The sequence below is a fragment of the Pseudophryne corroboree genome, chromosome 1 (assembly GCF_028390025.1).
Source record: "Pseudophryne corroboree isolate aPseCor3 chromosome 1, aPseCor3.hap2, whole genome shotgun sequence".
Classification (NCBI taxonomy): Eukaryota; Metazoa; Chordata; class Amphibia; order Anura; family Myobatrachidae; genus Pseudophryne; species Pseudophryne corroboree.
The window spans coordinates 877790439-877815707 of record NC_086444.1 but is presented as its reverse complement, the minus strand read 5'-3'; the positions used below and the strand labels follow the sequence as shown (position 1 = coordinate 877815707).

The following is a 25269-nucleotide window of genomic DNA, read 5'->3' as shown; positions in this document are numbered from 1 at the left end:
TTATTAAAATTAAACAGTGCACACTTTTGCTGCAGGAGTGCCACTGCCAGTGTGACTGACCAGTGACCTGACCACACTGACCACCAGTATAGTATACTATATTGTGATTGCCTGAAAAAGTTAAACACTCGTCGTGTGACTTGTGTGGTGTTTTTTTATTCTATAAAAAACTCATTCTGCTGACAGACAGTGTCCAGCAGGTCCGTCATTATATAATATATACCTGTCCGGCTGCAGTAGTGATATATATATATATTTTTTATATCATTATTTATCATCCAGTCGCAGCAGACACAGTACGGTAGTTCACAGCTGTAGCTACCTCTGTGTCGGCACTCGGCAGTCCATCCATAATTGTATACCACCTACCCGTGTTTTTTTTTTCTTTCTTCTTTATACATACTACATCTCATTATCATCCAGTCTATATTAGCAGCAGACACAGTACAGTACGGTAGTCCACGGCTGTAGCTACCTCTGTGTCGGCACTCGGCAGTCCATCCATAATTGTATACCACCTACCCGTGGTTTTTTTTTTCTTCTTTATACATACTACATCTCATTATCATCCAGTCTATATTAGCAGCAGACACAGTACAGTACGGTAGTCCACGGCTGTAGCTACCTCTGTGTCGGCACTCGGCAGTCCATCCATAATTGTATACCACCTACCCGTGGTTTTTTTTCTTTCTTCTTTATACATACTACATCTCATTATCAACCAGTCTATATTAGCAGCAGACACAGTACAGTACGGTAGTCCACGGCTGTAGCTACCTCTGTGTCGGCACTCGGCAGTCCGTCCATAATTGTATACCACCTACCCGTGGTTTTTTTTTCTTTCTTCTTTATACATACTACATCTCATTATCATCCAGTCTATATTAGCAGCAGACACAGTACAGTACGGTAGTCCACGGCTGTAGCTACCTCTGTGTCGGCACTCGGCAGTCCATCCATAATTGTATACCACCTACCCGTGGTTTTTTTTTCTTTCTTCTTTATACATACTACATCTCATTATCATCCAGTCTATATTAGCAGCAGACACAGTACAGTACGGTAGTCCACGGCTGTAGCTACCTCTGTGTCGGCACTCGGCAGTCCATCCATAATTGTATACCACCTACCCGTGGTTTTTTTTCTTTCTTCTTTATACATACTACATCTCATTATCAACCAGTCTATATTAGCAGCAGACACAGTACAGTACGGTAGTCCACGGCTGTAGCTACCTCTGTGTCGGCACTCGGCAGTCCGTCCATAATTGTATACCACCTACCCGTGGTTTTTTTTTCTTTCTTCTTTATACATACTACATCTCATTATCATCCAGTCTATATTAGCAGCAGACACAGTACAGTACGGTAGTCCACGGCTGTAGCTACCTCTGTGTCGGCACTCGGCAGTCCATCCATAATTGTATACCACCTACCCGTGGGTTTTTTTTCTTCTTTATACATACTACATCTCATTATCATCCAGTCTATATTAGCAGCAGACACAGTACAGTACGGTAGTCCACGGCTGTAGCTACCTCTGTGTCGGCACTCGGCAGTCCATCCATAATTGTATACCACCTACCCGTGTTTTTTTTTTCTTTCTTCTTTATACATACTACATCTCATTATCAACCAGTCTATATTAGCAGCAGACACAGTACAGTACGGTAGTCCACGGCTGTAGCTACCTCTGTGTCGGCACTCGGCAGTCCGTCCATAATTGTATACCACCTACCCGTGGTTTTTTTTTCTTTCTTCTTTATACATACTACATCTCATTATCATCCAGTCTATATTAGCAGCAGACACAGTACAGTACGGTAGTCCACGGCTGTAGCTACCTCTGTGTCGGCACTCGGCAGTCCATCCATAATTGTATACCACCTACCCGTGGTTTTTTTTTTCTTCTTTATACATACTACATCTCATTATCATCCAGTCTATATTAGCAGCAGACACAGTACAGTACGGTAGTCCACGGCTGTAGCTACCTCTGTGTCGGCACTCGGCAGTCCATCCATAATTGTATACCACCTACCCGTGGTTTTTTTTTCTTTCTTCTTTATACATACTACATCTCATTATCAACCAGTCTATATTAGCAGCAGACACAGTACAGTACGGTAGTCCACGGCTGTAGCTACCTCTGTGTCGGCACTCGGCAGTCCATCCATAATTGTATACTAGTATCCATCCATCTCCATTGTTTACCTGAGGTGCCTTTTAGTTGTGCCTATTAAAATATGGAGAACAAAAATGTTGAGGTTCCAAAATTAGGGAAAGATCAAGATCCACTTCCACCTCGTGCTGAAGCTGCTGCCACTAGTCATGGCCGAGACGATGAAATGCCAGCAACGTCGTCTGCCAAGGCCGATGCCCAATGTCATAGTACAGAGCATGTCAAATCCAAAACACCAAATATCAGTAAAAAAAGGACTCCAAAACCTAAAATAAAATTGTCGGAGGAGAAGCGTAAACTTGCCAATATGCCATTTACCACACGGAGTGGCAAGGAACGGCTGAGGCCCTGGCCTATGTTCATGGCTAGTGGTTCAGCTTCACATGAGGATGGAAGCACTCAGCCTCTCGCTAGAAAACTGAAAAGACTCAAGCTGGCAAAAGCACCGCAAAGAACTGTGCGTTCTTCGAAATCCCAAATCCACAAGGAGAGTCCTATTGTGTCGGTTGCGATGCCTGACCTTCCCAACACTGGACGTGAAGAGCATGCGCCTTCCACCATTTGCACGCCCCCTGCAAGTGCTGGAAGGAGCACCCGCAGTCCAGTTCCTGATAGTCAGATTGAAGATGTCAGTGTTGAAGTACACCAGGATGAGGAGGATATGGGTGTTGCTGGCACTGGGGAGGAAATTGACAAGGAGGATTCTGATGGTGAGGTGGTTTGTTTAAGTCAGGCACCCGGGGAGACACCTGTTGTCCGTGGGAGGAATATGGCCGTTGACATGCCTGGTGAAAATACCCAAAAAATCAGCTCTTCGGTGTGGAAGTATTTCACCAGAAATGCGGACAACATTTGTCAAGCCGTGTGTTCCCTTTGTCAAGCTGTAATAAGTAGGGGTAAGGGCGTTAACCACCTCGGAACATCCTCCCTTATACGTCACCTGCAGCGCATTCATAATAAGTCAGTGACAAGTTCAAAAACTTTGGCCGACAGCGGAAGCAGTCCACTGACCAGTAAATCCCTTCCTCTTGTAACCAAGCTCACGCAATCCACCCCACCAACTCCCTCAGTGTCAATTTCCTCCTTCCCCAGGAATGCCAATAGTCCTGCAGGCCATGTCACTGGCAATTCTGACGAGTCCTCTCCTGCCTGGGATTCCTCCGATGCATCCTTGCGTGTAACGCCTACTGCTGCTGGCGCTGCTGTTGTTGCTGCTGGGAGTCGATGGTCATCCCAGAGGGGAAGTCGTAAGCCCACTTGTACTACTTCCAGTAAGCAATTGACTGTCCAACAGTCCTTTGCGAGGAAGATGAAATATCACAGCAGTCATCCTGCTGCAAAGCGGATAACTGAGGCCTTGACAACTATGTTGGTGTTAGACGTGCGTCCGGTATCCGCCGTTAGTTCACAGGGAACTAGACAATTTATTGAGGCAGTGTGCCCCCGTTACCAAATACCATCTAGGTTCCACTTCTCTAGGCAGGCGATACCGAGAATGTACACGGACGTCAGAAAAAGACTCACCAGTGTCCTAAAAAATGCAGTTGTACCCAATGTCCACTTAACCACGGACATGTGGACAAGTGGAGCAGGGCAGGGTCAGGACTATATGACTGTGACAGCCCACTGGGTAGATGTATGGACTCCCGCCGCAAGAACAGCAGCGGCGGCACCAGTAGCAGCATCTCGCAAACGCCAACTCTTTCCTAGGCAGGCTACGCTTTGTATCACCGCTTTCCAGAATACGCACACAGCTGAAAACCTCTTACGGCAACTGAGGAAGATCATCGCGGAATGGCTTACCCCAATTGGACTCTCCTGTGGATTTGTGGCATCGGACAACGCCAGCAATATTGTGTGTGCATTAAATATGGGCAAATTCCAGCACGTCCCATGTTTTGCACATACCTTGAATTTGGTGGTGCAGAATTTTTAAAAAAACGACAGGGGCGTGCAAGAGATGCTGTCGGTGGCCAGAAGAATTGCGGGACACTTTCGGCGTACAGGCACCACGTACAAAAGACTGGAGCACCACCAAAAACTACTGAACCTGCCCTGCCATCATCTGAAGCAAGAAGTGGTAACGAGGTGGAATTCAACCCTCTATATGCTTCAGAGGTTGGAGGAGCAGCAAAAGGCCATTCAAGCCTATACAATTGAGCACGATATAGGAGGTGGAATGCACCTGTCTCAAGTGCAGTGGAGAATGATTTCAACGTTGTGCAAGGTTCTGATGCCCTTTGAACTTGCCACACGTGAAGTCAGTTCAGACACTGCCAGCCTGAGTCAGGTCATTCCCCTCATCAGGCTTTTGCAGAAGAAGCTGGAGGCATTGAAGGAGGAGCTAACACGGAGCGATTCCGCTAGGCATGTGGGACTTGTGGATGGAGCCCTTAATTCGCTTAACAAGGATTCACGGGTGGTCAATCTGTTGAAATCAGAGCACTACATTTTGGCCACCATGCTCGATCCTAGATTTAAAACCTACCTTGGATCTCTCTTTCCGGCAGACACAAGTCTGCTGGGGTTGAAAGGCCTGCTGGTGAGAAAATTGTCAAGTCAAGCGGAACGCGACCTGTCAACATCTCCTCCTTCACATTCTCCCGCAACTGGGGGTGCGAGGAAAAGGCTCAGAATTCCGAGCCCACCCGCTGGCGGTGATGCAGGGCAGTCTGGAGCGACTGCTGATGCTGACATCTGGTCCGGACTGAAGGACCTGACAACGATTACGGACATGTCGTCTACTGTCACTGCATATGATTCTCTCAACATTGAAAGAATGGTGGAGGATTATATGAGTGACCGCATCCAAGTAGGCACGTCAGACAGTCCGTACTTATACTGGCAGGAAAAAGAGGCAATTTGGAGGCCCTTGCACAAACTGGCTTTATTCTACCTAAGTTGCCCTCCCACAAGTGTGTACTCCGAAAGAGTGTTTAGTGCCGCCGCTCACCTTGTCAGCAATCGGCGTACGAGGTTACATCCAGAAAATGTGGAGAAGATGATGTTCATTAAAATGAATTATAATCAATTCCTCCGCGGAGACATTGACCAGCAGCAATTGCCTCCACAAAGTACACAGGGAGCTGAGATGGTGGATTCCAGTGGGGACGAATTGATAATCTGTGAGGAGGGGGATGTACACGGTGATATATCGGAGGATGATGATGAGGTGGACATCTTGCCTCTGTAGAGCCAGTTTGTGCAAGGAGAGATTAATTGCTTCTTTTTTGGGGGGGGTCCAAACCAACCCGTCATATCAGTCACAGTCGTGTGGCAGACCCTGTCACTGAAATGATGGGTTGGTTAAAGTGTGCATGTCCTGTTTTGTTTATACAACATAAGGGTGGGTGGGAGGGCCCAAGGACAATTCCATCTTGCACCTCTTTTTTCTTTTATTTTTCTTTGCGTCATGTGCTGTTTGGGGAGGGTTTTTTGGAAGGGCCATCCTGCGTGACACTGCAGTGCCACTCCTAGATGGGCCCGGTGTTTGTGTCAGCCACTAGGGTCGCTTATCTTACTCACACAGTCAGCTACCTCATTGCGCCTCTTTTTTTCTTTGCGTCATGTGCTGTTTGGGGAGGGTTTTTTGGAAGGGACATCCTGCGTGACACTGCAGTGCCACTCCTAGATGGGCCCGGTGTTTGTGTCGGCCACTAGGGTCGCTTATCTTACTCACACAGTCAGCTACCTCATTGCGCCTCTTTTTTTCTTTGCGTCATGTGCTGTTTGGGGAGGGTTTTTTGGAAGGGCCATCCTGCGTGACACTGCAGTGCCACTCCTAGATGGGCCCGGTGTTTGTGTCGGCCACTAGGGTCGCTTATCTTACTCACACAGTCAGCTACCTCATTGCGCCTCTTTTTTTCTTTGCGTCATGTGCTGTTTGGGGAGGGTTTTTTGGAAGGGACATCCTGCGTGACACTGCAGTGCCACTCCTAGATGGGCCCGGTGTTTGTGTCGGCCACTAGGGTCGCTTATCTTACTCACACAGTCAGCTACCTCATTGCGCCTCTTTTTTTCTTTGCGTCATGTGCTGTTTGGGGAGGGTTTTTTGGAAGGGACATCCTGCGTGACACTGCAGTGCCACTCCTAGATGGGCCCGGTGTTTGTGTCGGCCACTAGGGTCGCTTATCTTACTCACACAGTCAGCTACCTCATTGCGCCTCTTTTTTTCTTTGCGTCATGTGCTGTTTGGGGAGGGTTTTTTGGAAGGGACATCCTGCGTGACACTGCAGTGCCACTCCTAGATGGGCCCGGTGTTTGTGTCGGCCACTAGGGTCGCTTATCTTACTCACACAGTCAGCTACCTCATTGCGCCTCTTTTTTTCTTTGCGTCATGTGCTGTTTGGGGAGGGTTTTTTGGAAGGGACATCCTGCGTGACACTGCAGTGCCACTCCTAGATGGGCCCGGTGTTTGTGTCGGCCACTAGGGTCGCTTATCTTACTCACACAGTCAGCTACCTCATTGCGCCTCTTTTTTTCTTTGCGTCATGTGCTGTTTGGGGAGGGTTTTTTGGAAGGGACATCCTGCGTGACACTGCAGTGCCACTCCTAGATGGGCCCGGTGTTTGTGTCGGCCACTAGGGTCGCTTATCTTACTCACACAGTCAGCTACCTCATTGCGCCTCTTTTTTTCTTTGCGTCATGTGCTGTTTGGGGAGGGTTTTTTGGAAGGGACATCCTGCGTGACACTGCAGTGCCACTCCTAGATGGGCCCGGTGTTTGTGTCGGCCACTAGGGTCGCTTATCTTACTCACACAGTCAGCTACCTCATTGCGCCTCTTTTTTTCTTTGCGTCATGTGCTGTTTGGGGAGGGTTTTTTGGAAGGGACATCCTGCGTGACACTGCAGTGCCACTCCTAGATGGGCCCGGTGTTTGTGTCGGCCACTAGGGTCGCTTATCTTACTCACACAGTCAGCTACCTCATTGCGCCTCTTTTTTTCTTTGCGTCATGTGCTGTTTGGGGAGGGTTTTTTGGAAGGGACATCCTGCGTGACACTGCAGTGCCACTCCTAGATGGGCCCGGTGTTTGTGTCGGCCACTAGGGTCGCTTATCTTACTCACACAGTCAGCTACCTCATTGCGCCTCTTTTTTTCTTTGCGTCATGTGCTGTTTGGGGAGGGTTTTTTGGAAGGGACATCCTGCGTGACACTGCAGTGCCACTCCTAGATGGGCCCGGTGTTTGTGTCGGCCACTAGGGTCGCTTATCTTACTCACACAGTCAGCTACCTCATTGCGCCTCTTTTTTTCTTTGCGTCATGTGCTGTTTGGGGAGGGTTTTTTGGAAGGGACATCCTGCGTGACACTGCAGTGCCACTCCTAGATGGGCCCGGTGTTTGTGTCGGCCACTAGGGTCGCTTATCTTACTCACACAGCGACCTCGGTGCAAATTTTAGGACTAAAAATAATATTGTGAGGTGTGAGGTGTTCAGAATAGACTGAAAATGAGTGGAAATTATGGTTTTTGAGGTTAATAATACTTTGGGATCAAAATGACCCCCAAATTCTATGATTTAAGCTGTTTTTTAGGGTTTTTTGAAAAAAACACCCGAATCCAAAACACACCAGAATCCGACAAAAAAAATTCGGTGAGGTTTTGCCAAAACGCGGTCGAACCCAAAACACGGCCGCGGAACCGAACCCAAAACCAAAACACAAAACCCGAAAAATTTCCGGCGCTCATCTCTAGTATTACTACAATGTCTTGAAGACTGATATGAAGATTGATGAAAAAAAAGATACACGTTTTAATAGTTATTGATCAGTTATTGTTAACTATAGTTTAGCTATGTCATAACTTTTATACTAGTGGGACAGTCTCAATCTTGGAAGACTATCCCACAATCAGCACATTGTTCTGGCTTGCTGGAATGTTGGTAGGATAAACATATCCTATGGTATGAAGCAGGGCTGTAACTAAAAGTGTACAAGCGTCACCGTTGCTGCCCCATGCACCTGCATTTGGGGCAGCGAGGGTCACGGTAGTACACCCTTAGTTACAGCCCTGGGCCATACCACAGGACGAGTTCATCCTTCAAACAAGTTTATCCTTCCAGTAGCACTGCTGCAGAGCTTCCTGAAGCGTCCTTTGGACATTCCTAGCACACCCTATGTAGCTTGTAATTGCCATTGCCAGCAGGGGTGGTCTTCAGGTTGCCGACGGCCGGGCTCCGGACGACCACCATACTGGTACGCTGGTCGCCGGGAGCCCAACCGCCAGCAACACATACTACACCCGCCAACAGCCTAACCCCTTCGGTGAGATGTCATGACCTTGTGTGTTCAGTGGGCTGGGTGGGCCATTGGTGGCAGAGAGCCCTGGCCCTACACAGTTGTTGCACACCCCCATTTTACTGCAGCCATGCTCACCTGTCCCTTTGACAGACCTCTGATATTGGGAGGTAAGTGGTACATATATTAATAATTTTTTTATGTATATTGCTAAAAAAAAATTAACAACCCATTATGTCATAGATAGTTTTCAATAATAAACGGAATACACTATGTACAGTGGTTAAAAAATACAATAAGCATTCCAGGTTGCAAAAACAAAAAACCTTATTCTTTAGTAGAACATTTTTATATTCACAAGGCAAGATTTTTTATAATTTTGAACAGATTGTATATTAGAATTGCTAAAAATCTTCACAGGTTTATTAAAATTGGCAACATATACTGTAAATCAAACACACTTAACTGGTAAAATATTTAGCAGTTTGTTTTCACAATCAAATTATTATTATTCATGCTAGCAATATTTAATATGAAAAAGCTGTATTCACACATATTCTATACACTTTATGAATAAATAAATTAATCAGGTTGGTGAAATATTCCAAACAGTATGAGGTGCTTTTACCACTTGTGATATTTAGTGTAAAGTTCCATATGCAACAAGATTGCATTATATCCATTACTTGGGATATTCACCGTATAGCAACGTCACAATTTCAGTGTCTTTTAATCGATACCCTTGTGTCATTATTATCCAGATTTTCTTCAAAAAATTCTAAACGGTGGTCTCTGTTTTTTTAACAGTTTTTGAATTGAGGTATTGAAGCACAATGGACTTTTCATTAACATACCTAAAAATAAAAATAACTGATTAATATAAGAAAAAAGAAGAGGGTGCATAAAATGTGCTGGCTCCTTATTTTTCCTTCAACATACAAACTATTAAAGTTAGTCCTTAAGACATTTCAAGGTCTAATGGCCTGATGGAAACAGTTCGTACATCAGCTGCGTCATCGGAGGCAGCTGCTGTGCGATAACGTGCAAAAGCAAAAACAGGTATCTTGAGTAATAATAGATGTCTCCTGACTGCTTGTGTGATCCGCTGCTGAGCCCAAAGATGCAACATTGGATTATTTACGTAGACGTCGGCCATTTTAGTAACCCTCAGGCTGCTCAGGATAGGTGGGCTGTTCAAGCTGCTGGTGTCAAGGAAATCTGTGTCTGATGACGTAGACCCTGTCCTCGCCACTGCCAGAAAATAGGATGACCCTGTCCTCGCCCCTTTTTCAGGAACACTGCCCAGCTCTGCACACCCACTGTCCGCAAACAGTAGCAGCCTGATTGATAGGGGGGCAATGCGCTCAACTATGCAAGACCCATTCTGCACATGTGCAGGTGACCTTCCACTGGAGATGTATGTAAACCATTGGGTTAACGTACATCTCCGAATCAGGCTCTAAGTTGTGAAGGTTACAGGAGTTTCCCATGTGTGTGATACAGAGGGTCAAAAAGAAAAAATTACTAAACAGTTTTTGCATCCATTGCAGGCATCCTTTATTTGCATCCATTGTAGACACCCAGGATAAAGGCTTGGGGGAAAAAACACATTACCTAAACAATGCTAAACTTCTTCAGTGAGGGACACCACCATTAATGACTGGCTTAGAGTCCATCATACCTATTAAGCTGATTGGCTTCTCTTTAATGGGTTTTAGAAGGACTGAGTGAAAGAATTAAAGGCAAACACAATTATGTAGAGAAAATGATAAATGATGATGAATAACTAATAATTAGCAGAATTAAAGAGGAAAAAATGATGGAAAGGGAAGGAGTTTTGGAATGAATTGAGAATTTTATAGGAGCTTACTTAAGGACGTCGAATGAGCTGACTATATGTCATAGATACATGTCCTTTAAGGGTATGTAGCTATTCGAGGAGTCCTACACTTGATTAAGGACAGCAGATAAGCTACTCTAGCAGAACCTGGGTCATGACATTAAGCAGTGGCATTCAACAGAAAACAGGTCAACGGCATGAACAAATGCAGCAACATGCTGACAATAACGTAACACAATATGTGTGTAACCACAACTAATAACTGCAGATACAGTACGCACTGGGACGGGCGCCCAGCATCCTTTACGGACTAAGAGAAAAATATTTACCGGTAGGAATTAAAATCCTATTTTCTCATATGTCCTAGAGTATGCTGGGGTCACCATTAGAACCATGGGGTTATACCAAAGCTCTAGAACAGGCGGGAGAGTGCGGACGACTCTGCAGCACCGATTGACCAAACTTAAGGTCTTCATCGGCCAAGGTGTCAAACTTGTAGAACTTTGCAAATGTGTTTGACCCCGAAGAAGTAGCTGCTCGGCAAAGTTGCAATTCGGAGACCCCCCGGGCAGCCGCCCAGGATGAGCCCACCTTTCTAGTAGAATGGGCCTACACCGATTCCGGTAACGGCAACTCAGCCGTGGAATGAGCATGCTGAATCGTGTTACAGATCCAGCGTGCAATGGTCTGCTTGGAAGCAGGACACCCAACCTTGTTGGGAGCAAACAGGACAAACAGAGCCTCTGTTTTCCTAATCTGAGCTGTTCTGGCGACATAAATCTTCAAAGCTCTGACCACATCCAGAGATTTTGACTCAGCGAAGGCCTCAGTAGCCACAGGCACCACAATAGGTTGGTTCATGTGGAAAGAGGAAACCACCTTCGGTAGAAATTGTTGACGTGTCCTCAATTCAGATCTATCTTCATGGAAGATCAAATAAGGGCTCTTGTGAGACAAGGCCGCTAACTCAGACACCCACCTTGCTGAAGCCAAGGCCAACAGGATGACCACTTTCCAAGTGAGGAATTTCAACTCCACCTTCCGTGACTGAAGGAACTGCAACACCACATTAAGATCCCATGGTGCCACTGGAGGCACAAATGGAGGTTGGATGTGCAACACGCCTTTCACGAAAGTCTGAACTTCTGGAAGGGAGGCCAATTGTTTCTGAAAGAAAACCGGTAAGGCCGAAATCTGTACCTTAATTGAGCCCAATTTTAGGCCCGCATCCACACCTGCTTGTAGAATGGAGAAAACGTCCTAGCCGAAACTCTTCTGTAGGAGCCCCCTTGGATTCACACCAAGAAACATATTTTCTCCTAATACGGTGGTAATGTTTAGACGTTACCCCTTTTCTGGCCTGAATAAGTGTGGGAATGACTTCCCTGGGAATACCCTTACGGGCTAGGATTTTGCGCTCAACCGCCATGCCGTCAAACGTAGCCGCGGTAAGTCTTGATACACGCACGGCCCCTGTTGTAACAGGTCCTCGCGCAGAGGAAAAGGCCAGAGATCTCCTATGAGTAATTCCTGATGATCTGGATACCAAGCCCTCCTTGGCCAGTCTGGGATAATGAGAATCGCCGGGATCTTTGTTCTTCTTATGATTTTTAGAACCTTTGGAATGAGAGGAAGTGGAGGGAATACATACACCGACTGAAACACCCACGGTGTCACCAGTGCATCCACTGCAATTGCTTGAGGGTACCTTGACCTGGAACAATATCTCTGAAACTTCTTGTTGAGACGAGATGCCATCATGTCTACTTGAGGAACTCCCCAACGACTTGTCACCTCTGCGAAGACTTCTTGGTGGAGGCCCCACTCTCCTGGATGGAGATCGTGTCTGCTGAGGAAGTCTGCTTCCCAGTTGTCCACTCCCGGAATGAAGATCGCTGACAGAGCGCTTGTATGCTTTTCCGGCCAGCGGAAAATCCTTGTGGCTTCTGCCATCGCTGTCCTGCTTTTCGTTCCGCCCTGACGGTTTATGTATGCTACTGCTGTTACATTGTCCGACTGGATCAGTACAGGCAGATCTCGAAGAAGATGTTCCACTTGCAGAAGACCGTTGTAAATGGCCCTTAACTCCAGAACATTTATGTGGAAACAAGTTTCCTGACTTGACCATCTTCCTTGGAAGTTTTCTCCCCTTGTGACTGCCCCCCAGCTTCTGAGGCTTGCATCCGTGATCACTAGGATCCAGTCCTGTATCCCGAACCTGCGCCCCTCTAGGAGGTGAGAGCTGTGCAGCCACCACAGGAGTGATACCCTGGTCTTGGAAGACAGGATTATCCTCCAGTGCATGTGTAGGTGTGACCCGGACCACTTGTCCAACAGGTCCCACTGGAACCTGCCAAACTGAATGGCCTCGTAGGCCGCAACCATCTTCCTCAGCAACCGAATGCATTGATGAACGGACACTCTTGCTGGTTTCTGAATTTGTTTGACCAGTCCCTGAAGTTCCAGAGCATTTTCCATTGGAAGAAAGACTCTCTGTAGTTCTGTGTCCATTATAATTCCCAAAAACGACAACCGCGTCGTCGGAATCAACTGTGATTTTGGCAAGTTTAGGAGCCAACCATGTTGCTGAAGAACTGTCAGGGAGAGTGCAACTTTTTGCACCAACTGGTCCCTGGATCTCGCCTTTATCAGGAGATCGTCCAAGTATGGGATAATCGTGACTCCTTGCTTGTGAAGGAGAACCATCCTCTCCGCCATCACTTTGGTGAAAATCCTCGGAGCCGTAGACAGACCAAACGGCAACATTTGAAATTGGTAATGACAATCCTGAATTGCAAATCTCAGGTAAGCCTGATGCGGAGGATAAATGCGAACATGTAAGTAGGCATCCTTTATGCCCACCGACACCATAAAATCCCCTTCCTCCAGACTGGAGATCACTGCTCGGAGAGACTCCATCTTGAATTTGAATTTCTTTAGGTAGAAATTTAGGGATTTCAGGTTTAGGATTGGTCTGACCGAACCGTCCGGCTTCGGTACCACAAACAGGCTCAAATAAAAACCTTCTCCCTGTGCTGACTGGGGAACCCTGACTATAACTTGACTTTGACACAACAAGAGAAGCTGGTAAGGCCGATTTGAAAAAACGGCGAGGGGGATGTCTTGAAACTCCAGCTTGTACCCTTGGGATACTATTTGTAAAACCCATGGGACTAGGTCCGAACGAACCCAGAACTGAGTGAAGAGTTTGAAACATGCCCCCACCGGCTCGGACTCCCGAATAGGAGCCCCAACATCATGCGGTGGAATTGGCAGAAGCCTGGGAGGACTTCTGATCCTGGGAGCCTGACAAGGCTGGTGATCGTTTACCTCTTCCCCTTCCTCTAGTAGCAAGGAAGGAAGAACCTCGGCCCTTTCTGTATTTATTGGGCCGAAAGGACTGCATCTGATAGTGATGCGTTTTCTTTTGTTGTGGAGGAACATAAGGCAAAAAAGATGACTTACCCGCGGTAGCTGTACATACCAAATCATCAAGGCTGTCACCAAATAAGGCCTTACCTTTATATGGTAGAGATTCCATACTTTTCTTGGAATCAGCATCAGCATTCCATTGGTGAATCCACAACGCTCGTCTAGCTGAGACTGCCATGGCATCGGCCTTTGATCCCAAAAGACCAATATCTCTCGCAGCTTCCTTAAGGTATGCTGCAGCTTCCTTGACATAACCCAGCGTCAAGAGGATGCTATCCCTATCTAGGGTATCTATTTCAGAAGACAAGTTGTCTGCCCACTTTTCTATAGCACTACTTACCCACGCAGACGCAATGAGAGGTCTGAGTAGCATACCTGTGGTCGCATAAATGGACTTTAACGTAGTTTCTTGTTTACGATCCGCAGGATCCTTAAGGGCCGCCGTGTCAGGTGACGGGAGAGCCACCTTTTTAGACAAACGTGACAGGGCCTTGTCCACGGTGGGGGGTGACTCCCACTTTTCCCTATCTGCCGAGGGAAATGGATAAGATACCGTAATTCTTTTGGGAATCTGAAACTTGTTGTCAGGACATTCCAAATAGCATGTTCAGTTCATGAGAGGGAGGAAACGTTATCTCAGGTTTCTTCTCCTTATACATACAGACCCTTGTATCTGGAACAGCAGGGTCCTCAGTGATATGCAATACCTCTTTAATAGCCACAATCATGTACTGAATGCTCTTTGCCAATTTCGGATCTAATCTGGAATCACTATAGTCGACACTGGAATCAGTGTCCGTGTCGGTATCAGTATCAGCTAACTGGGTAAACGTACGTTTCTGTGACCCCGAGGGGACCTGAACTTGTAATAACATATCTTCCACAGATTTCTTCCGTACCTGGGTCTGAGACTCAGGCTTGTCTAATCTCTTACTAATACGAGCTACATTAGCATTCAAATCATTCAACACATTTACCCAATCAGGTGTCGGCGATGCCGACATGGTCACCCCCACCGCCTTTTGTGTCTCTAGTACAGCCTCCTCCTGTGAAGAGCACTCAGCCGCAGACATGCCGACACACGTGTAAAAATACACCCACAGACACACTGGGCTTATAGGGGACAGACCCACAGAAAAGCCTGTCAGAGAGACACAGAGGGAATTTGCCAGCTCACACCCCAGTGCCAAATCAATGTGTCTGAAGCGATTACCAAAATGCCCCAGACCTGTAGTGCTTTTTTATATTATATAATTGCACCAAATAACCTGCCGGGGGTTAGGACGGTGCCTTTGCACTAATGTCCTTCTCTTGCCAGTTTATGCTGAGGATTTTTAGTTGCCCAGGGCGCCCCCCCCCCCCCCCCTGCGCCCTGCACCCGGCAGTGCTGTGTGTATGTGAGCGTCTGCTCGTTGCGCGGTACCTCAGGGAAATGCCATCACTGAAGTCTTCTTTTCTTCTTGCTACTCACCTGTCTTCTGACTTCTGGCTCTGTAAGGGGGTGACGGCAGGCTGCGGGAGCGAGCATCTGAGCGTACCCAGCGATCAAATCCTCAGGAGATAATGGTGTCCTGTAGCCAGAAGCAGAGCCATTAACTCACCAGAAGTTGGTCATACTTCTCTCCCCTCAGTCCCACGAAGCAGGGAGACTGTTGCCAGCAGCCTCCCTGAACATAAAAAACCTAACAAAAAAGTATTTTCAGAGAAACTCAGTAGAGCTCCCTGTAGTGCGTCCAGTCTCACTGGGCACAATTCTAAAACTGGAGTCTGGAGGAGGGGCATAGGGGGAGGAGCCAGTTCACACCCTTTCAAAGTCTTAAAGTGCCCATGTCTCCTGCGGATCCCATCTATACCCCATGGTTCTAATGGTGACCCCAGCATCCTCTAGGACGTATGAGAAAAAGGTATTTTAAGCGCCTTCATGGCCACACTGCAGCCCAGCACATGTGCTGGGTTGAGGAGAAGAGCTGCTGCAGCTGCTGCTGCCAGTTAAGGGGGAGGGGGCCTGGGGCACCCACTGGGCCCCTCCATCAGACCTGGGCACGCGTAATTTGTATCCCCTCCCCCCCTTTCTCGGCACCACTGAGGGTGACTATGCAACATCTGAGATAAAAACATAAATAAAGAAAAAATAAAGTAGAACAATGAAAGTATTGTTACTAACTTTGCAATAGTTTTTTGAATTTCTTTTTCCTCTTCCTCATTCAATCGCTGCAGAATTGATTCCAGTAGTGGAAGGTTAAATTTAATATACTGTGCTACCTGTCGGGAAGGGAACAAAGCATATATTGTACACATATATACGGCAACTGTTATAACTACATGTAGCATACAAATCTTATATATATGAAATCAGATGTATACATCACTGCTGATCTCTTCTGCTTCCCTGTCCATGAGGAACATCCTGGCTATGTTTCCCGAAGGACCCTGTAAGAGTCTTTCCCAAAGTGGACAGTCTGTGCTCTTCAGCTTCTTCTTTTCTGGAGACCAAATCATTTAGATTATGTTTTAGTATATTTTCTGTCAGTTGTCATATTAAATTCATAATCTATAATTCTATACCAGAAATATATAATCATATATGAACATATATAATCATCATTAAACCATTAACCAACTGTTATTGTGAAGTGATTTCTTACCAGTATAATTAAGAGAAAATAAAGGTAGGCAGATGTAACCTATGTAAGTACCAAACATTTTTATATTTAAAATGCTTTAAAAAAATAAATAAACAAATAAATAAAGTAAATAGGTTTGTACAAGCAATGGATCTGGAAACTTATTGTATGCTCAGAAGAGCAGAGTACAGTAGGTGTTCCAACTTTGGCATACATCTTGAGAGCGGAATGGGTGTGTGAAATTCTGAATGCAGCACAATGTTAACACCACGTCCCCAGTGAGCATTTATTTTTTTAAAGGAAAATGTTTATTTTCTTTATACTGCACAGTCTCTCCGAGTCTCTCTCTTGGAGATGCTGACCGCCAGAGATCAGGAGCCAGAGGACATGCCTGGATATGCTACATTGCTCTGGTGACTTGTTACTGCCGAGGTAGTACTCTTTAAACACCTTGCTGAGTTGTGATTGGAGGGACTGGGCAGGTGACCACATACCGTTATACTACTGGTCAGTTCCCAGTCAGCTGACTCTCAGCAATATGGTGGCACCGACCGGAAAAAGTAGGCGGAAACTGGGCACATGGAACGCTGGTGGTGGGGCAGCAGAGAGAGCGGGGAGACCCAGAGAAGACACCAGAGTGTCTGAAGGCAGCTTAGAGTAGAAGAGACCAACGTGTCCTTAGAATGGGGAAGTATATTACCTATACCTCTCATTTAAATTCATGACTGCTTCAAGCATCAGTATGATAGAAGACTAGACTTCTGTTGGAAGACTGTATAGTATATTCAGACCATGACCCCCATTTGGTACAGCATTACCATAGGTTATCCGTTCTTACAAATACTACCCAGGAGGGTTTTCTGTTTTTCTTGCTTAGGTGAAGGTTACTTGAGTCCACAGCTTGGGTTCTCTTGTATATGATTATTTATTGTTGTTCAAATCTTAACACTATTGTTATCTTACAATGTATTGTTTTTATTTATTACCTGATATATATGAATTGCTGTATCCTTCCATTTTATTTCCCTTTCTAATGGATCTGGGACTCAGGGTCGACCTTGTCTAGGTCAACACATATTAGGTCAACACCTATTGGTCGACAGTGAGTAGGTCGACACAGGAAATAGGTTGACACAGCCATTAGGTTGACATGAACAAGGTCGACATGGAAAAAGGTTGACATGAGTTTTTTATGTTTTTTTTGGTGTTGTTTTCTTCGTAAAGTGACGGGGAACCCCAATTAGTGCACGGTGTTCCCTCGCATAGATCATGAAGGTGCCTTGCTCCACTACCGCTGCGCTCAGCACAGGTTACCATTCCCAATTTTAGTCCACGTGGATGGTAAAGTATGAAAAAGGTAAAAAAAATTGAAAAACTCATGTCGACCTTTTTCAAAGTTGACCTTGTTCATGTCGACCTAATGGCTGTGTCGACCTATTTCATGTGTCGACCAACTCACTGTCAACCCATAGATGTCGACCTAATGTGTGCCGACCTAGACACTGTCGACCCAGAGTCCGGATACCCTTTCTAATACTGTAACTATCCATGTCTGAATTAAATGGTTTGAAAACAATAAAGCAAAACTGACACATACTTACCTCCTGAGGCATGAATAATGTATAGCGCAAATTCATTTGGACTAGTTTCAATCTGTAAAAAATAAAAAAAATTAATATCAATAACAATTAACTAGAGTAACTAGAAGGTGCTAGCTGTGTTGGACTGCGGCATGAAGGGCCCAAAAAGCAAATACAGTGGTAGCGGCCCATGCTTAAAGGATTGTCTAACCATTAGTGCATGGCTGGGTCCCTTAATAACTATATATAGTAAATACTGCTAGTGCATCATGATAATGTACCAGATTAATAACAACAATGCACTGTAGAAAATACACCATAGCCCTGTGCATTATAATGTAACAGCATAATGTATAATTCAAGTGCACAATCTGGAGCCTGATCCTTAGGAGACAGTTGGGCCCCAGGCATCGGAGCCCACCGGGAGTTTCCCCTGTACCCCTGAGGGCCAGTCCAACCCTTGGTGCTAGTTTTTACTTGGCACATATTGGTGCCGCTTGTGAACATTGGAGTTCCAACCATATACAATAGGCAGATCCACACACAATCCAAGGTCCTTAAGTGTATTATACACCTTTCACATTGAGCGTGGTTCTGGGAAAAACCCAGTTAGATCGTCAATGTGACTGGGTCTACCTGGGTTCTGTGCCTCGGAACCACAACCTTGTTTTTTTTTACAATGAGGTATGGACCCGGAAAAAAAAAATTATGACCAAGGTCGCGGAGCTGGGTTACAAAACCTGAGTAGACCCATTCACACCGCCACATGACATGGGTTATTCCTGGGTCCTTATCTCGGTGTAAAACGGGTATCAACATGGGTTCAAACGTGTTCATTATCCTGGTAAGGACCCAGAATTTCGGTATGAAAAGGGTATATAACCAGCATTTGCTTATAAATCAGATATACTGTACATCTGTAAAAATTGTCTTTATTTCTTTTGTTTTTCATTTTCTGCTAAACCTCTCCTTTATGCCAATTTATGTCTATTACACTAACACTATTTCTTATTAATTGGAAATTTTGTATAATAGAAATATATACAGACACATATATAATTATCTGCTTCTTCCAGGACTGTTGTAGGTCTCGTAATTCTCTTGTCTGGACTCAGAGCCCTCCAGTTCATCTAATAATAAAATAGTTTGGTGGCATGTCTTAATGGTTAGTGGTGTAATATAACATAATTGGGCATTTATTTGGGTTCCAGAAATTGCTAAACTATGACAGAGATCAGGCAAAGAGGTTAGCACAGTGTCCGACTCCTAAGAGATTTAATTATCAAGCAGTGAAAGAGTGGAGAAGTAGACCAGTGGAGAAGTTGCCAATCAGCTTCTACCTATCATTTTATAGAATGTACTCAAAAAATGGTACACCAAATCTGATTGGCTGCTAGGGCCAACTTCTCTACTTGTCCACTTCTCCACTCTTTTCACTGCTTGGTATGACACCCCCTTAATTATGTTATAGTCTACAGATAGGTACAAATATGTTTTTGCACAATTTTAAAAGAATGCCATCATCCAGCAAGCAAATCTGTTCATTCTCCTAACTGCAGTATCTTCCTCCAGAAAGACCACTGAAAACATTTTAGGCTACAAATATTAAAGTTCAGCATACTGAAATGCATCTTGGTTACAAGTCACTAGGGAGAGACCACCGCAATCCTTATAGTTCAGATAACTTGGTATTAAGACTAGAGATGAGCGCCTGAAATTTTTCGGGTTTTGTGTTTTGGTTTTGGGTTCGGTTCCGCGGCCGTGTTTTGGGTTCGAACGCGTTTTGGCAAAACCTCACCGAATTTTTTTTGTCGGATTCGGGTGTGTTTTGGATTCGGGTGTTTTTTTCAAAAAACACTAAAAAACAGCTTAAATCATAGAATTTGGGGGTCATTTTGATCCCAAAGTATTATTAACCACAAAAACCATAATTTACACTCATTTTCAGTCTATTCTGAATACCTCACACCTCACAATATTATTTTTAGTCCTAAAATTTGCACCGAGGTCGCTGTGTGAGTAAGATAAGCGACCCTAGTGGCCGACACAAACACCGGGCCCATCTAGGAGTGGCACTGCAGTGTCACGCAGGATGTCCCTTCCAAAAAACCCTCCCCAAACAGCACATGACGCAAAGAAAAAAAGAGGCGCAATGAGGTAGCTGTGTGAGTAAGATTAGCGACCCTAGTGGCCGACACAAACACCGGGCCCATCTAGGAGTGGCACTGCAGTGTCACGCAGGATGGCCCTTCCAAAAAACCCTCCCCAAACAGCACATGACGCAAAGAAAAAAAGAGGCGCAATGAGGTAGCTGTGTGAGTAAGATTAGCGACCCTAGTGGCCGACACAAACACCGGGCCCATCTAGGAGTGGCACTGCAGTGTCACGCAGGATGTCCCTTCCAAAAAACCCTCCCCAAACAGCACATGACGCAAAGAAAAAAAGAGGCGCAATGAGGTAGCTGACTGTGTGAGTAAGATTAGCGACCCTAGTGGCCGACACAAACACCGGGCCCATCTAGGAGTGGCACTGCAGTGTCACGCAGGATGTCCCTTCCAAAAAACCCTCCCCAATCAGCACATGATGCAAAGAAAAAGAAAAGAAAAAAGAGGTGCAAGATGGAATTGTCCTTGGGCCCTCCCACCCACCCTTATGTTGTATAAACAAAACAGGACATGCACACTTTAACCAACCCATCATTTCAGTGACAGGGTCTGCCACACGACTGTGACTGATATGACGGGTTGGTTTGGACCCCCCCCAAAAAAGAAGCAATTAATCTCTCCTTGCACAAACTGGCTCTACAGAGGCAAGATGTCCACCTCATCTTCACCCTCCGATATATCACCGTGTACATCCCCCTCCTCACAGATTATCAATTCGTCCCCACTGGAATCCACCATCTCAGCTCCCTGTGTACTTTGTGGAGGCAATTGCTGCTGGTCAATGTCTCCGCGGAGGAATTGATTATAATTCATTTTAATGAACATCATCTTCTCCACATTTTCTGGATGTAACCTCGTACGCCGATTGCTGACAAGGTGAGCGGCGGCACTAAACACTCTTTCGGAGTACACACTTGTGGGAGGGCAACTTAGGTAGAATAAAGCCAGTTTGTGCAAGGGCCTCCAAATTGCCTCTTTTTCCTGCCAGTATAAGTACGGACTGTGTGACGTGCCTACTTGGATGCGGTCACTCATATAATCCTCCACCATTCTATCAATGTTGAGAGAATCATATGCAGTGACAGTAGACGACATGTCCGTAATCGTTGTCAGGTCCTTCAGTCCGGACCAGATGTCAGCATCAGCAGTCGCTCCAGACTGCCCTGCATCACCGCCAGCGGGTGGGCTCGGAATTCTGAGCCTTTTCCTCGCACCCCCAGTTGCGGGAGAATGTGAAGGAGGAGATGTTGACAGGTCGCGTTCCGCTTGACTTGACAATTTTGTCACCAGCAGGTCTTTGCACCCCAGCAGACTTGTGTCTGCCGGAAAGAGAGATCCAAGGTAGGCTTTAAATCTAGGATCGAGCACGGTGGCCAAAATGTAGTGCTCTGATTTCAACAGATTGACCACCCGTGAATCCTTGTTAAGCGAATTAAGGGCTGCATCCACAAGTCCCACATGCCTAGCGGAATCGCTCCCTTTTAGCTCCTTCTTCAATGCCTCCAGCTTCTTCTGCAAAAGCCTGATGAGGGGAATGACCTGACTCAGGCTGGCAGTGTCTGAACTGACTTCACGTGTGGCAAGTTCAAAGGGCATCAGAACCTTGCACAACGTTGAAATCATTCTCCACTGCACTTGAGACAGGTGCATTCCACCTCCTATATCGTGCTCAATTGTATAGGCTTGAATGGCCTTTTGCTGCTCCTCCAACCTCTGAAGCATATAGAGGGTTGAATTCCACCTCGTTACCACTTCTTGCTTCAGATGATGGCAGGGCAGGTTCAGTAGTTTTTGGTGGTGCTCCAGTCTTCTGTACGTGGTGCCTGTACGCCGAAAGTGTCCCGCAATTTTTCTGGCCACCGACAGCATCTCTTGCACGCCCCTGTCGTTTTTTAAAAAATTCTGCACCACCAAATTCAAGGTATGTGCAAAACATGGGACGTGCTGGAATTTGCCCATATTTAATGCACACACAATATTGCTGGCGTTGTCCGATGCCACAAATCCACAGGAGAGTCCAATTGGGGTAAGCCATTCCGCGATGATCTTCCTCAGTTGCCGTAAGAGGTTTTCAGCTGTGTGCGTATTCTGGAAAGCGGTGATACAAAGCGTAGCCTGCCTAGGAAAGAGTTGGCGTTTGCGAGATGCTGCTACTGGTGCCGCCGCTGCTGTTCTTGCTGCGGGAGTCCATACATCTACCCAGTGGGCTGTCACAGTCATATAGTCCTGACCCTGCCCTGCTCCACTTGTCCACATGTCCGTGGTTAAGTGGACATTGGGTACAACTGCATTTTTTAGGACACTGGTGAGTCTTTTTCTGACGTCCGTGTACATTCTCGGTATCGCCTGCCTAGAGAAGTGGAACCTAGATGGTATTTGGTAACGGGGGCACACTGCCTCAATAAATTGTCTAGTTCCCTGTGAACTAACGGCGGATACCGGACGCACGTCTAACACCAACATAGTTGTCAAGGCCTCAGTTATCCGCTTTGCAGTAGGATGACTGCTGTGATATTTCATCTTCCTCGCAAAGGACTGTTGAACAGTCAATTGCTTACTGGAAGTAGTACAAGTGGGCTTACGACTTCCCCTCTGGGATGACCATCGACTCCCAGCGGCAACAACAGCAGCGCCAGCAGCAGTAGGCGTTACACGCAAGGATGCATCGGAGGAATCCCAGGCAGGAGAGGACTCGTCAGAATTGCCAGTGACATGGCCTGCAGGACTATTGGCATTCCTGGGGGAGGAGGAAATTGACACTGAGGGAGTTGGTGGGGTGGTTTGCGTGAGCTTGGTTACAAGAGGAAGGGATTTACTGGTCAGTGGACTGCTTCCGCTGTCACCCAAAGTTTTTGAACTTGTCACTGACTTATTATGAATGCGCTGCAGGTGACGTATAAGGGAGGATGTTCCGAGGTGGTTAACGTCCTTACCCCTACTTATTACAGCTTGACAAAGGGAACACACGGCTTGACACCTGTTGTCCGCATTTCTGGTGAAATACCTCCACACCGAAGAGCTGATTTTTTTGGTATTTTCACCTGGCATGTCAACGGCCATATTCCTCCCACGGACAACAGGTGTCTCCCCGGGTGCCTGACTTAAACAAACCACCTCACCATCAGAATCCTCCTGGTCAATTTCCTCCCCAGCGCCAGCAACACCCATATCCTCCTCATCCTGGTGTACTTCAACACTGACATCTTCAATCTGACTATCAGGAACTGGACTGCGGGTGCTCCTTCCAGCACTTGCAGGGGGCGTGCAAATGGTGGAAGGCGCATGCTCTTCACGTCCAGTGTTGGGAAGGTCAGGCATCGCAACCGACACAATTGGACTCTCCTTGTGGATTTGGGATTTCGAAGAATGCACAGTTCTTTGCTGTGCTGCTTTTGCCAGCTTGAGTCTTTTCATTTTTCTAGCGAGAGGCTGAGTGCTTCCATCCTCATGTGAAGCTGAACCACTAGCCATGAACATAGGCCAGGGCCTCAGCCGTTCCTTGCCACTCCGTGTGGTAAATGGCATATTGGCAAGTTTACGCTTCTCCTCCGACAATTTTATTTTAGGTTTTGGAGTCCTTTTTTTTCTGATATTTGGTGTTTTGGATTTGACATGCTCTGTACTATGACATTGGGCATCGGCCTTGGCAGACGACGTTGCTGGCATTTCATCGTCTCGGCCATGACTAGTGGCAGCAGCTTCAGCACGAGGTGGAAGTGGATCTTGATCTTTCCCTAATTTTGGAACCTCAACATTTTTGTTCTCCATATTTTAATAGGCACAACTAAAAGGCACCTCAGGTAAACAATGGAGATGGATACTAGTATACAATTATGGACTGCCTGCCGACTGCAGACACAGAGGTAGCCACAGCCGTGAACTACCGTACTGTACTGTGTCTGCAGCTAATATAGACTGGTTGATAAAGAGAAGATGTCTATGTAACTATGTATGTATAAAGAAGACTGAAAAAAATCCACGGTTAGGTGGTATACAATTATGGACGGACTGCCTGCCGAGTGCAGACACAGAGGTAGCCACAGCCGTGAACTACCGTACTGTACTGTGTCTGCAGCTAATATAGACTGGTTGATAAAGAGAAGATGTCTATGTAACTATGTATGTATAAAGAAGAATGAAAAAAAACCACGGTTAGGTGGTATACAATTATGGACGGACTGCCTGCCGAGTGCAGACACAGAGGTAGCCACAGCCGTGAACTACCGTACTGTACTGTGTCTGCAGCTAATATAGACTGGTTGATAAAGAGAAGATGTCTATGTAACTATGTATGTATAAAGAAGAATGAAAAAAATCCACGGTTAGGTGGTATTACAATTATGGACGGACTGCCTGCCGAGTGCAGAGACACAGAGGTAGCCACAGCCGTGAACTACCGTACTGTGTCTGCTGCGACTGGATGATAAATGATATAAAAAATATATATATATCACTACTGCAGCCGGACAGGTATATATTATATATTATATAATGACGGACCTGCTGGACACTGTCTGTCAGCAGAATGAGTTTTATTTTTATAGAATTAAAAAAAAAAAAACACACAAGTGAAGTCACACGACGAGTGTTTAACTTTTTCAGGCAATCACAATATAAGTATACTACTAACTATACTGGTGGTCAGTGTGGTCAGGTCACTGGTCAGTCACACTGGCAGTGGCACTCCTGCAGCAAAAGTGTGCACTGTTTAATTTTAATATAATATGTACTCCTGGCTCCTGCTATAACCTATAACTGGCACTGCAGTAGTGCTCCCCAGTCTCCCCCACAATTATAAGCTGTGTGAGCTGAGCAGTCAGACAGATATATATAATATTATATATAGATAATAGATGATGCAGCACACTGGCCTGAGCCTGAGCAGTGCACACAGATATGGTATGTGACTGACTGAGTCACTGTGTGTATCGCTTTTTTCAGGCAGAGAACGGATATATTAAATAAACTGCACTGTGTGTCTGGTGGTCACTCACTATATAATATATTATGTACTCCTGGCTCCTGCTATAACCTATAACTGGCACTGCAGTAGTGCTCCCCAGTCTCCCCCACAATTATAAGCTGTGTGAGCTGAGCAGTCAGACAGATATATATAATATTATATATAGATAATAGATGATGCAGCACACTGGCCTGAGCCTGAGCAGTGCACACAGATATGGTATGTGACTGACTGAGTCACTGTGTGTATCG

At 45.9% G+C, this 25269-nt stretch overlaps 1 protein-coding gene across 1 annotated transcript in view; it reads right to left on the bottom strand.

Annotated features, from left to right (window-relative positions):
- Positions 1-8811: 8811 nt before the first annotated feature.
- The window catches only part of RASSF6 (Ras association domain family member 6), a 70851-nt gene continuing 54393 nt past the window's right edge, over positions 8812-25269 (bottom strand). The window contains exons 8-11 of the mRNA XM_063941343.1: positions 17912-17963; positions 16051-16169; positions 15851-15948; positions 8812-9268 (exon numbers count right to left, since the gene is read on the bottom strand). Of these exons, the coding sequence (XP_063797413.1) occupies positions 9193-9268; positions 15851-15948; positions 16051-16169; positions 17912-17963 (345 nt within the window). The 3' untranslated portion in view covers positions 8812-9192. The remainder of the gene's footprint in view (positions 9269-15850; positions 15949-16050; positions 16170-17911; positions 17964-25269) is intronic.